The 13644-nt window shown below is 48.6% G+C and overlaps 1 protein-coding gene across 3 annotated transcripts in view; it reads right to left on the reverse strand.

Moving 5' to 3' along the window:
• CHD6 (chromodomain helicase DNA binding protein 6) overlaps positions 1-13644 on the reverse strand; it is a 338823-nt gene that overhangs the window by 58456 nt on the left and 266723 nt on the right. For all 3 annotated transcript variants that reach the window (XM_075349913.1, XM_075349914.1, XM_075349912.1), the window contains exon 23: positions 6850-7009. In XM_075349913.1, the coding sequence (XP_075206028.1) occupies positions 6850-7009 (160 nt within the window). The remainder of the gene's footprint in view (positions 1-6849; positions 7010-13644) is intronic.

Genomic DNA, 13644 nt, shown 5'->3' on the forward strand with positions numbered 1-13644 from the left:
AAGGCCAGGGAGACACTCCCTGAGCAGAGCACCAGGATAAGAATATCCTCCACGTTCTGTGGTAGATCTTAGCGGACGTGGGCTTCCTAGCCTGTCTCATGGTGGCAACGACCCCTTGGGATAATCCTGAAGACCCTAGGATCCAGGACTCAATGGCCACACAGTCAGGTTCAGGGCCGCAGAATTCCGATGGAAAAAACGGCCCTTGGGACAGTAAGTCTGGTCGGTCTGGTAGTGCCGACGGTTGGCCGACCGTGAGATGCCACAGATCCGGATACCACGCCCTCCTTGGCCAGTCTGGGGCGACGAGTATGACGCGGCTGCAGTCGGATCTGATCTTGCGTAGCACTCTGGGCAAGAGTGCCAGAGGTGGAAACACATAAGGGAGCCGGAACTGCGACCAATCTTGCACTAAGGCGTCTGCCGCCAGAGTTCTGTGATCGCGAGACCGTGCTATGAAGGTTGGGACCTTGTTGTTGTGCCTGGACGCCATGAGGTCGACGTCCGGCCTTCCCCAGCGGCTACAGATTTCCTGAAACACGTCCGGGCGAAGGGACCATTCCCCTGCGTCCATGCCCTGGCGGCTGAGGAAGTCTGCTTCCCAGTTTTCTACGCCGGGGATGTGAACTGCGGATACGGTGGAGGCCGTGGCTTCCACCCACGTCAGAATCCGCCGGACTTCCTGGAAGGCTTGCCGACTGCGTGTCCCTCCTTGGTGATTGATGTATGCCACCGCTGTGGAGTTGTCCGACTGAATTCGGATCTGCTTTCCTTCCAGCCACTGCTGGAAGGCTAGTAGGGCAAGATACACTGCTCTGATTTCCAGAACCTTGATCTGAAGGGTGGACTCCTGCTGAGTCCACGTACCCTGAGCCCTGTGGTGGAGAAAAAACTGCTCCCCACCCTGACAGACTCGCGCCTGTCGTGACTACCGCCCAAGACGGTGGTAGGAAGGATCTTCCCTGTGATAATGAGGTGGGAAGAAGCCACCATTGCAGAGAGTCCTTCTGTGAAAAGGAGACTTTCCTGTTCAGGGATGTTGACTTCCCGTCCCATTGGCGGAGAATGTCCCAATAAGAGGACGCAGATGAAACTGCGCAAACGGAACCGCCTCCATTGCCGCCACCATCTTCCCGAGGAAGTGCATGAGGCGTCTTAAGGAGTGCGACTGACCTTGACGGAGAGTCTGCACCCCAGTCTGTAGTGACCGCTGCTTGTCCAGCGGAAGCTTCACTATCGCTGAGAGAGTATGAACTCCATACCAAGAGACGTTAGTGATTGGGTCGGTGACAGGTTTGACTTTGAGAAGTCGATGATCCACCCGAACGTCTGGAGAGTCTCCAGCGCAACATTCAGGCTGAATTGGCATGCCTCTTGAGAGGGTGCCTTGACAAGTAGATCGTCCAAGTAAGGGATCACAGAGTGTCCCTGTGAGTGCAAGACTGCTACCACTGCCGCCATGACCTTGGTGAACACCCGTGGGGTTGTCGCCAGACCGAATGGCAGAGCTACGAACTGAAGATGGTCGTCTCCCATCACGAAACGTAGAAAACATTGGTGCTCTGTAGCAATCGGCACGTGGAGATAAGCATCTTTGATGTCTATTGATGCTAGGAAATATCCTTGAGACATTGAGGCAATGACGGAGCGGAGGGTTTCATCCGGAACCGCCTGGCCTCCACGTGCTTGTTGAGCAGTTTTAGGTCCAGAACGGAACGGAAAGAGCCATCCTTTTTTGGCACCACAACCAGATTGGAGGAAAACCGTGTCTTGTTCCTGAAGAGGAACAGGGATTACCACTCCTTCTGCCTGCAGAAGAGCATCGGCTCGGTGGGGAGGTGGGGACGTTCTGAAGAATCGAGTCGGAGGACGAGAACAGAACTCTGTCCTGTGCCCGTGGGCACAATGTCCCTCACCCACCGGTCTGTGACCTGTGGCAGCTAAATGTCGCCAAAGGCGAGCGAGTCTGCCATCAACCGCGGATGCGGAGAGATGAGAGAGCTGAGAGTCATGAGGAGACCGCCTTGGTAGCGGTTCCTCCGGCTGCCTTCCTTGGGCGTGATTGAGCCCCCGGAAACTGAGCCCCTCTGAGGATTTTCAGCTCTTTTGGACGAGGACAATTGGGACCTGCCCGAGCTTGGGAAGGACCGAAACCTCGACTGTCCTTCCAGGACAGCATTAATAGGGTAAGGCGCAATGCAGACATTGCGAGGATACGGACGCCCCTGCGGCACAAATGTACATATGCTCAAGACCAGCTGTGCAAGGACAGCTGAAAAGCTTAGGGTGCCCATACGGCTGTAAATGCCGGAGCAACCGACACGCCGATAGCCTCATAGACAGATTTCAACCACAGTCTATCTGTCTGGCATCTTTAAGTGAAGTCCCATCTCCACTGCAACTATAGCTCTAGCCGCAAGCCTGGAGATTGGAGAATCCACCTTTGGACCCTGGGTCCCGCGCTTGACCACGTCAGGGGGAAAAGGATAACGTGTATCCTTAATACGTTTGGAGAAAACGCTTATCTGGAAGCGTGGTGTTCCTGGACTGCTTCTCTGAAGTCAGCGTGGCCAGAAAAAAACTCAAAATACGTTTGAGCTACTGAAATGGGACTTCTCCTGCTGTGAAGCTGACTCCTCCGCTGGGGGAGCTGAGGGAGAAAGATCCAACATTCCATTGATGGACGCTATAGGATCATTCCTTATGGCGTCACCATCCGGTGTATCCGGATTGAGAGCGTTGGCAGGATCAAAGTCCTGATGAGCTACGTCTGCCTCATCATACAGAGAGCCTCCTGGGACCCCCCCCGGGGAACCGATTTTATTCCCAATGAGGGTGGCCAGGGAGCAATGATTTGCCCATGGCCTGTCCGGACTGCAAGTCTCTATCCCAATGCAACTCCATCCCTGTCCTTGGACAGGGTTGACAGGTGGTTCCTTTGGCCACGTCTAGTAGAGCAGTGTCACATGCAGTAAAAACAGCATCGAAAGCCTGTGTTGCTTATATGCTGCTGCCGACTAGCCATCTAGGACATGGAGCCAAGAATGGCGACCGTACAATGCAATTTATAGCATACAAGCATAAAGTACCATGAACACTGCAGCACATGCAATACAAGCAGCATAGAAGCCTGTGCCTTGGCACCCCTGCTTTTCTGCTGCTGTAGACTAGCCATCTAGGGGAATATAGCCCAGAATATCGACCATACAGTGCAATGTATAGCATACAAGCATAAGTACAAATGAACACTGCAACCCCTGCAATACAAGCAGCATAGAAAAAACCTGTGCCTCAGCACCCCTGCTTTTCTGCTGCTGTAGTCTAGTCATTCTAGGCGAAAATAGCCCAGACTAGCGACCGTACAGTGCAGTGTATAGCATACAAGCATAAATACACATGAACACTTCAGTACATGCAATACAAGCAGCATAGAAAGCCTGTGCCTTAGCACCCCTGCTTTCCTGCTGCTGATGTGTCGCCATCTAAGAGGGCATAAAGCCAAAAATAGCGACCTATGCAGTATAAGCATAAAAATACAAATGGACAACTGCGGTATTTAGTGGGGTCAGCACTTCAGGTGCCGCTTACCGCCCGCCTATAAGCGGGTGTGTGGTCGCCCTAGTCCTGTGCCTGGTCGCCCAGAGTCCGATCTCTCAGCTCGGACTGCAGGAATGGCCGCCGGCGTCCTTCTCCAGCTCGTGTGAGTAGGGGCGGGCCGTGGGCGTGCCCCCAAGTCAGAGCGGGAAACCGGCGTCCCACAGAGTCCAGTGAGAGGGCTGGAGCATGTAAATAAGGCTCCAGCCCTCGGCGCTGCTGATTGTACAGCGTCTCTCCCCTACCCTGATTGACAGGGTGGGGGCGGGAACGAAGCGGAGCTAGGCCGCAAAAGCCGGGGACTGGATTTATAAGCGCCGCCGCCGTAAAAGCGCGGTCGGCGCTAAGTCCCCGGCGCACTACAAGTCCCAGCCGCGCCGCCGCTCCCGGAGCGTCCGGCGCGGTAGTTCCCCATACATAAAGTCACTCAGCTAGGCTGCAGTGACTGTAACCCTTTACTGTCCCCGGCGCACTAGCACACCCAGCAAGTCTGGAGTGTGATGTGCCTGTGTACGGGGACACAGAGTACCTGAATGGTGCAGGGCCATGTCCCTGAACGGTACCCAGCTCCGTATCCAGCAGGTTCAATGGGTCTGTGGATGGAGCCCGGCCTCAGGGCTTTGGGGCCGGTAAGATCCCACTTCCTCAGAGCCCCTCAGGGGGATGTGGAAGGAAAACAGCATGTGGGCTCCAGCCGCCGTACCAGCAATAGGTACCTCAACCTTACAAACCACAAGCGGGGTGAGAAGGGAGCATGCTGGGGGCCCTATATGGGCCCTCTTTTCTTCCATCCGATATAGTCAGCAGCTACTGCTGACTAAACAGTGGAGCTATGCGTGGATGTCTGACCTCCTTCGCACAAAGCAGAAAACTGGTGAGCCAGTGATCCCACTGGGGGTGTATAGCCAGAAGGGGAGGGGCCTTACACTTTTTAGTGTAATGCTTTGTGTGGCCTCCGGAGGCAGTAGCTATACACCCAATCGTCTGGGTCTCCCAATAGAGCGCCGAAGAAATTACACATTTTAACTTCAATGAAATTAGCTTTTAGGGCACAATATCCTCACAGTTTTTCAGAACTTAGAACATGTCAAGTGTATGTTACTTATCCTTGATGTAGTATTCAAATACTATTGGTAAGAAATATTAAAGGAGTTTTCACCTTGAAGAAAAATTGACACAAACAGATCAGACGTGTGTGTATGTATGTATGTATGTATGTATGTATGTATGTATGTATGTATGTATGTATGTATATGTATATATATATATATATATATATGTATATATATATATATATATATATATATATATATATATATATATATACAGTTAGGTCCAGAAATATTTGGACAGTGACACAAGTTTTGTTATTTTAGCTGTTTACAAAAACATGTTCAGAAATACAATTATATATATAATATGGGCTGAAAGTGCACACTCCCAGCTGCAATATGAGAGTTTTCACATCCAAATCGGAGAAAGGGTTTAGGAATCATAGCTCTGTAATGCATAGCCTCCTCTTTTTCAAGGGACCAAAAGTAATTGGACAAGGGACTCTAAGGGCAGCAATTAACTCTGAAGGCGTCTCCCTCGTTAACCTGTAATCAATGAAGTAGTTAAAAGGTCTGGGGTTGATTACAGGTGTGTGGTTTTGCATTTGGAAGCTGTTGCTGTGACCAGACAACATGCGGTCTAAGGAACTCTCAATTGAGGTGAAGCAGAACATCCTGAGACTGAAAAAAAAGAAAAAATCCATCAGAGAGATAGCAGACATGCTTGGAGTAGCAAAATCAACAGTCGGGTACATTCTGAGAAAAAAGGAATTGACTGGTGAGCTTGGGAACTCAAAAAGGCCTGGGCGTCCACGGATGACAACAGTGGTGGATGATCGCCGCATACTTTCTTTGGTGAAGAAGAACCCGTTCACAACATCAACTGAAGTCCAGAACACTCTCAGTGAAGTAGGTGTATCTGTCTCTAAGTCAACAGTAAAGAGAAGACTCCATGAAAGTAAATACAAAGGGTTCACATCTAGATGCAAACCATTCATCAATTCCAAAAATAGACAGGCCAGAGTTAAATTTGCTGAAAAACACCTCATGAAGCCAGCTCAGTTCTGGAAAAGTATTCTATGGACAGATGAGACCAAGATCAACCTGTACCAGAATGATGGGAAGAAAAAAGTTTGGAGAAGAAAGGGAATGGCACATGATCCAAGGCACACCACATCCTCTGTAAAACATGGTTGAGGCAACGTGATGGCATGGGCATGCATGGCTTTCAATAGCACTGGGTCACTTGTGTTTATTGATGACATAACAGCAGACAAGAGTAGCCGGATGAATTCTGAAGTGTACCGGGATATACTTTCAGCCCAGATTCAGCCAAATGCCGCAAAGTTGATCGGACGGCGCTTCATAGTACAGATGGACAATGACCCCAAGCATACAGCCAAAGCTACCCAGGAGTTCATGAGTGCAAAAAAGTGGAACATTCTGCAATGGCCAAGTCAATCACCAGATCTTAACCCAATTGAGCATGCATTTCACTTGCTCAAATCCAGACTTAAGACAGAAAGACCCACAAACAAGCAAGACCTGAAGGCTGCGGCTGTAAAGGCCTGGCAAAGCATGAAGAAGGAGGAAACCCAGCGTTTGGTGATGTCCATGGGTTCCAGACTTAAGGCAGTGATTGCCTCCAAAGGATTCGCAACAAAATATTGAAAATAAAAAATTTTTTTTTGGGTTTGGTTTATTTGTCCAATTACTTTTGACCTCCTAAAATGTGGAGTGTTTGTAAAGAAATGTGTACAATTCCTACAATTTCTATCAGATATTTTTATTCAAACCTTCAAATTAAACGTTACAATCTGCACTTGAATTCTGTGGTAGAGGTTTCATTTCAAATCCAATGTGGTGGCATGCAGAGCCCAACTCGCGAAAATTGTGTCACTGTCCAAAGATTTCTGGACCTAACTGTATATACATATATATATATATATATATATATATATATATATATATATATATATATATATATGTATATATATATATATATATATATATATATATATATATATATATATATATATATACACATATATATACACATATACATACACATATATATACATATATATATATATATATAAATATAAATATATATATATATACATATACATACATATTTTTTTTTTAAATAAATAAAGTACCCTCGGTACAGTGCAGCAACACGTGAGCGAGCCCTTCCACTTACTTATTGCAGTGCTGCTTCAGGTGCTTTTTATAGCTGTCATCATGCAGGACAATCTCAGGGTTGCAGCTAGCAAGCCAATCTGCGTTCTTGATCTCTGGGAGTAACATCTGGTTCTTCATTTTCTTCCCTTTTCTACCACGTGGGACTGGTGCAGACAAACCTGCAGCAAATGACAAATACACAAATCAAAAAGACAATTCTCTGTGGTGTAAGGTGAGCTAAATATATCAGCAGCTGCACAAACTTCTCTACTTTGTTTCATGTTGGAATCCAGGTTATGTAATACAGAAAAAAAATTGCCTATACTGCTACAATTGTATCCATTGTTACCTGAGAGCAGGACTAGGCTCTGCAGTGGTGCCTTAGGCTACTTTCACACATCCGGTTTGAGCCCTGCGGCTCAATCCGGCTGTGAAAACTATGCAACGGATGCGGCGAAAACACCGCATCCTTTGCATAAGTTTTTAGATGCGGCCCGTCCGATTTTTTCCGGTTGCGGCATGCTACTGAGCATGCGCAGTGGAAAAAACCGCATGCGGCGACCGGATGCGGTTTTTTCCGCATCGCGCCGCATCCGGCCTCCATAGGTATGCATTGAAAAATGCGCCGCAGCGGCCGGATGCGGCGCGATGCGGTGTTTTTTGCCGGAGCAAAAAACGTTGCAGGGAACATTTGATCCGGCCGCCGCATCGGCTAAATCTGCCGCATGCGGCAAAAACCGGACCGAACGCAAGCCCCTGCGGCACAATACGGCACTAATGTAAGTCTATGCAAAAAAAAACGCAACCGGCGTTACAAAAGCCGGTTGCGGTTTTTCTGCAGAACGCCGTATTGTGCCGCAGATCAAAAATCCGGATGTGTGAAAGTACCCTTAGGCTGCTTTGACACATCAGTTTTTTTAAATCAGGCACAATCCGGCACTTTGCAGAAAAACGCATCTGTTTTTTTTTTTTGCCGCCTGATGCTTTTTTTCCTCATAGACTTGCATTAGTGCTGGATTGTGCCGCATGGCCTTGCGTTGCGTCCGTTTTTTGCCGAATGCGGCATATTTAGCCAATGCGGCGGCCAAATGGAACGTTGTTTGCAGCGTTTTTGTCTGCGGCGAAAAACTGCATTGCGCCGGATCCGGCGCAATTTACAATGCAAGCCTATGGACGCTGAATGCGGCGTCCTGCGGCAAAAAACCACATCCAGCGGCCGGATGAGTTTTTTTCAACTGCGCATGCGCAGTATCAAACCGGATCTGTCAAAAAACGGACAGGCCACATGGAAAAACTTATGCATCGGATCCGTTTTTTTCGCCGCATCCGTTGCATAGGTTTTTGAGCCGGATTGTGCCTGTTGCAAAAAAACTGGTGTGTGAAAGCAGCCTTACAAGCATTGAAGCTTTAAAGCACCACTCCAGCGGGTTTTATTTTATTATAGCACTATAGTGGTGCTCCTAATCTATTGTCCCTGGCCCCAGTCTCATAATTACCTTCAGCCATCTTCACTTTTTATCACCGCAGCTGCAGTCAGTCTTCAGCAGGTTGTGACTTGTCGGATTGTTCCAGGGTTTGCAGGAGCGATCCGGAAGTCACAACTCAATTTAAGTCTATGAGAGCCTTGTTCTTGCTCTCATAGACTAACACTGAGCTCTTGTGATTGTTGCCAGAAGAATTATTCATGGCACACTCGATCGGTCACGCTAAAGAGAAAAAAAAGTTACATTTATTTACAGTGGAACAAGTGGTGCATTCACATGAGGAGATAAAGAAATGCTTTTTGCTTGCGGCTATGAATGACTTTGATGTTTCGATTTGAAGAATCTTTTTCAAAAAGTTGCAGTTTAGAGGAGAAGCAAAGGGCATTGGGGTATCTTTATAGGGTGCTGCAACATGTCACAGCACTCGATAAAGATTCTCCCCTAAACTGTGACTTTTTGAAAAAGATTCTTCAAAATCGAAATGTCAAGAAATTACATGTGTGCACTCTGAATACACTACTGTATATTCTGCTTGTGACCGTTAGTTTAGACTTCCAGCAGTCAGAAGTTGCACTCACAAGTTACAGCCGAGGAACTGGAGCACCACCGATAAAAGGTGAAGACGGCAGCGGGGGAGTATATTACTAAGGGCAGGGACTTTAGATTAGGTGGTCCATTACAAAGCATAGTGGCCACATCGGTGTTAAGCTGAGACAGAAAGCTTTTTCTAAATACCTTCTGTTGTCCATTCTGCCTGTGAGCAGCACTATCACTGTCCGCTCATCCCCCACCATGTGACCTGAGCTGGAGTGACCTCTGATGTCCGGTGATGTCAATTTCTGGAATTGGAAGTAGACCCAGCATCACAGAGGTGGGTCCCTGGGCTGTGGGCGGAGTTTCAGGGAATGGATACTGCGGTCTGTAATAATAGCACCCATCCATCCTGAAGCTTGATAAGATAAAGCACAGCGCACACTGATGAAGGTCTAAAAAAGACTGAAACATCTGTGTCTGTTTATCTTTGGATTTTGAAATAAATGTCATTAATCTGCATATGAGTGCCAAGCTTACTTCTTACTTTGTATGGCATTGGATTCTACTTGTGCACCATCATCTACCAATTGGGGTCATATTTGACAAAGATCTCTCCTTCACTCCTTACATCTGATCACTTGCTCACTCATGTCACCTACACCTCAAAAGCATCTCTAGAATTCAACCTTTTCTTGCCTAGCGTCATTAGCGGTGACGCACTTACCTGTGTCCTTTATCACCGCATCAGACGCGAAGAAGTGCACATGATCAGAAGTCCCGGGCACTTCCAGTCATGCGCATTAGAACTCTCTGAAGCTGGGATGTGTACACCTGGCTTCATAGTGCGCATGACAGGAAGTACCGGGAATTTTGATCATGCGCACTGCCCGGCGTCTGATGTGGTGACAACGGACACAGGTATGCGCGTCACCGCTAATGATGCTAGGCAATGGGCATTGAATAACACGATAACACACCACTGTGGGCAGAATGAGCGCAGAAACACACTTGCAACTAATCCTTGCGCTCATTAGCATATCATAAAGGATCTTTAGAAATACTTTTTCTAAAGATCTCTTTATGTTTGCTACTAAATACAGGGACAGTTAGGCAGGGATTAGCAATATGCACCAAGAACTGCTCGTGGTTCTGGGTATATATTGCACCTGACACGTTGACTTTAACCCCTTCAGCCCCCGGGCACGTTCCGTTTTTGTTTTTTGCTCCCCTTCTTCCGAGAGCCGTACCTTTTTTATTTTTCTGTCAATCTTGCCATAGGAGACCTTGTTTTTTGCGGGACGAGTTGTACTTTTAAATGAAACCATAGGTTTTACCATACAGTGTACTGGAAAACAGCAAAAAAAATTCCAAGTGTGGAAAAACTGCAAAAAAAGTGTGATCGCACAATAGTTTTTGGGATGTTTTATTCACCGTGTTCACTATATGGTAAAACTGATGTATCTATGTGATGCCTCAGGTCGATGCGAGTTTGTAGACACCAAACATGTATAGGTTTACTTGTATCTAAGGGGTTAAAATAATTTCACAAGCTTGTCCAATAAAAGTGGCGCACATTTTGCGCCATTTTCCGAAACACGTAGCGTTTTCAGTTTTCTGGATCTATGGCTCAGTGACTGCTTATTTTTTGCATCTCGAGCTGACATTTTTAATGGTACCATTTTTGCGCAGATGCTACGTTTTGATCGCCTGTTATTGCAATTTGCGTAAAACATGTGGCGACCAAAAGAAGGGAATTTTGTTACTTACCGTAAATTCCTTTTCTTCTAGCTCTTATTGGGAGACCCAGACGATTGGGTGTATAGCACTGCCTCCGGAGGCCACACAAAGCAATTACACTAAAAAGTGTAAGGCCCCTCCCCTTCTGGCTATACACCCCCAGTGGGATCACTGGCTCACCAGTTTTAGTGCAAAAGCAAGAAGGAGGAAAGCCAATAACTGGTTTAAACAAATTCTCTCCGAGTAACAACGGAGAACTGAAAACCGTTCAACATGAACAACATGTGTACCCGCAAACAAACCAAAAATCCCGAAGGACAACAGGGCGGGTGCTGGGTCTCCCAATAAGAGCTAGAAGAAAAGGAATTTACGGTAAGTAACAAAATTCCCTTCTTCTTCAGCGCTCTATTGGGAGACCCAGACGATTGGGACGTCCAAAAGCTGTCCCTGGGTGGGTAAAGAAATACCTCATGTTAGAGCTGCAAGACAGCCCTCCCCTACGGGGAGGCAACTGCCGCCTGCAGGACTCTTCTACCTAGGCTGGCGTCCGCCGAAGCATAGGTATGCACCTGATAATGTTTGGTGAAAGTGTGCAGACTCGACCAGGTAGCTGCCTGGCACACCTGTTGAGCCGTAGCCTGGTGTCGTAATGCCCAGGATGCACCCACGGCTCTGGTAGAATGGGCCTTCAGCCCTGATGGAACCGGAAGCCCAGCAGAACGGTAGGCTTCAAGAATTGGTTCTTTGATCCATCGAGCCAGGGTGGCCTTAGAAGCCTGCGACCCTTTGCGCTGACCAGCGACAAGGACAAAGAGTGCATCCGAACGGCGCAAGGGCGCCGTGCGGGAAATGTAGATTCTGAGTGCTCTCACCAGATCTAACAAATGTAAATCTTTCTCATACCGATGAACTGCATGAGGACAAAACGAAGGCAAAGAGATATCCTGATTAAGATGAAAAGAGGATACCACCTTCGGGAGAAACTCCTGAATGGGGCGCAGCACAACCTTGTCCTGGTGGAAGACCAGGAAGGGAGCCTTGGATGATAGTGCTGCCAGCTCAGACACTCTCCGAAGAGATGTGATCGCTACCAGAAAAGCCACTTTCTGTGATAGTCTAGAAAGTGAAACCTCCCTCAGAGGCTCGAAGGGCGGCTTCTGGAGGGCAACTAGTACCCTGTTCAGATCCCATGGATCCAACGGCCGCTTGTACGGGGGTACAATATGACAAACCCCCTGCAGGAACGTGCGCACCTTAGGAAGGCGTGCCAAACGCCTCTGAAAAAAGACGGATAGCGCCGAGACCTGACCTTTAAGGGAGCTGAGCGACAAACCTTTTTCTAACCCAGATTGCAGGAAAGAAAGAAAGGTAGGCAATGCAAATGGCCAGGGAGACACTCCCTGAGCAGAGGACCAGGATAAGAATATCCTCCACGTTCTGTGGTAGATCTTAGCGGACGTGGGCTTCCTAGCCTGTCTCATGGTGGCAACGACCCCTTGGGACAATCCTGAAGACGCTAGGATCCAGGACTCAATGGCCACACAGTCAGGTTCAGGGCCGCAGAATTCCGATGGAAAAACGGCCCTTGGGACAGTAAGTCTGGTCGGTCTGGTAGTGCCCACGGTTGGCCGACCGTGAGCTGCCACAGATCCGGATACCACGCCCTCCTCGGCCAGTCTGGGGCGACCAGTATGACGCGGCTGCAATCGGATCTGATCTTGCGTAGCACTCTGGGCAAGAGTGCCAGAGGTGGAAACACATAAGGGAGCCGGAACTGCGACCAATCTTGCACTAGGGCGTCTGCCGCCAGCGCTCTTTGATCGCGAGACCGTGCCATGAAGGTTGGGACCTTGTTGTTGTGCCGTGACGCCATTAGGTCGACTTTGGGAAGTTGATGATCCACCCGAACGCCTGGAGAGTCTCCAGTGCAACATTCAGGCTGAGTTGGCATGCCTCTTGAGAGGGTGCCTTGACCAGTAGATCGTCCAAGTAAGGGATCACAGAATGTCCGTGAGAGTGCAAGACTGCTACCACTGCCGCCATGATCTTGGTGAACACCCGAGGGGCTGTCGCCAGACCAAATGGCAGAGCTACGAACTGAAGATGGTCGTCTCCTATCACGAAGCGTAGAAAGCGTTGGTGCTCTGTAGCAATCGGCACGTGGAGATAAGCATCTTTGATGTCTATTGATGCTATGAAATCTCCTTGAGACATTGAGGCAATGACTGAGCGGAGGGATTCCATCCGGAACCGCCTGGCGTTCACATGCTTGTTGAGCAGTTTTAGGTCCAGAACAGGACGGAAGGAGCCGTCCTTTTTTGGAACCACAAAGAGATTGGAGTAAAATCCTCGCCCCCGTTCCTGAGGGGGGACAGGGATCACGACTCCTTCTGCTCTTAGAGAGTCCACCGCCTGCAGCAGGGCATCTGCTCGGTTGGGGTGTGGGGAGGTTCTGAAGAACCGAAGTGGAGGTCGAGAACTGAACTCGATTCTGTACCCGCGAGACAAAATGTCTGTTACCCACCGGTCCTTGACCTGTGACAGCCAAATGTCGCAAAAGCGGGAGAGCCTGCCACCGACCGAGGATGCGGAGGGAGGAGGCCGAAAGTCATGAGGTAGCCGCTTTGGAAGCGGTTCCTCCATTTGCTTTCCTGGGGCGTGAGTGAGCCCGCCAGGAATCTGAGCTCCCTTGTTCTTTCTGAGTCCTTTTGGACGAGGAGAATTGGGCCTTGCCCGAGCCTCGAAAGGACCGAAACCTCGACTGCCACTTTTTCTGTTGAGGTTTACTTGCTCTGGGCTGTGGTAAGGAAGAGTCCTTACCCTTGGACTGTTTTATGATTTCAGCCAATGGCTCACCAAACAGTCTGTCTCTGGATAATGGCAAGCTGGTTAAGCATTTTTTGGAACCAGCATCTGCTTTCCAGTCCTTTAACCACAAGGCTCTGCGCAAAACCACAGAATTGGCGGACGCCATAGCGGTACGGCTCGTAGATTCTAGGACAGCATTGATAGCATAGGTCGCAAACGCAGACATTTGCGAAGTTAGGGACGCCACCTGC

The sequence above is a fragment of the Anomaloglossus baeobatrachus genome, chromosome 5 (genome assembly GCF_048569485.1).
Source record: "Anomaloglossus baeobatrachus isolate aAnoBae1 chromosome 5, aAnoBae1.hap1, whole genome shotgun sequence".
Taxonomy (NCBI): domain Eukaryota; kingdom Metazoa; phylum Chordata; class Amphibia; order Anura; family Aromobatidae; genus Anomaloglossus; species Anomaloglossus baeobatrachus.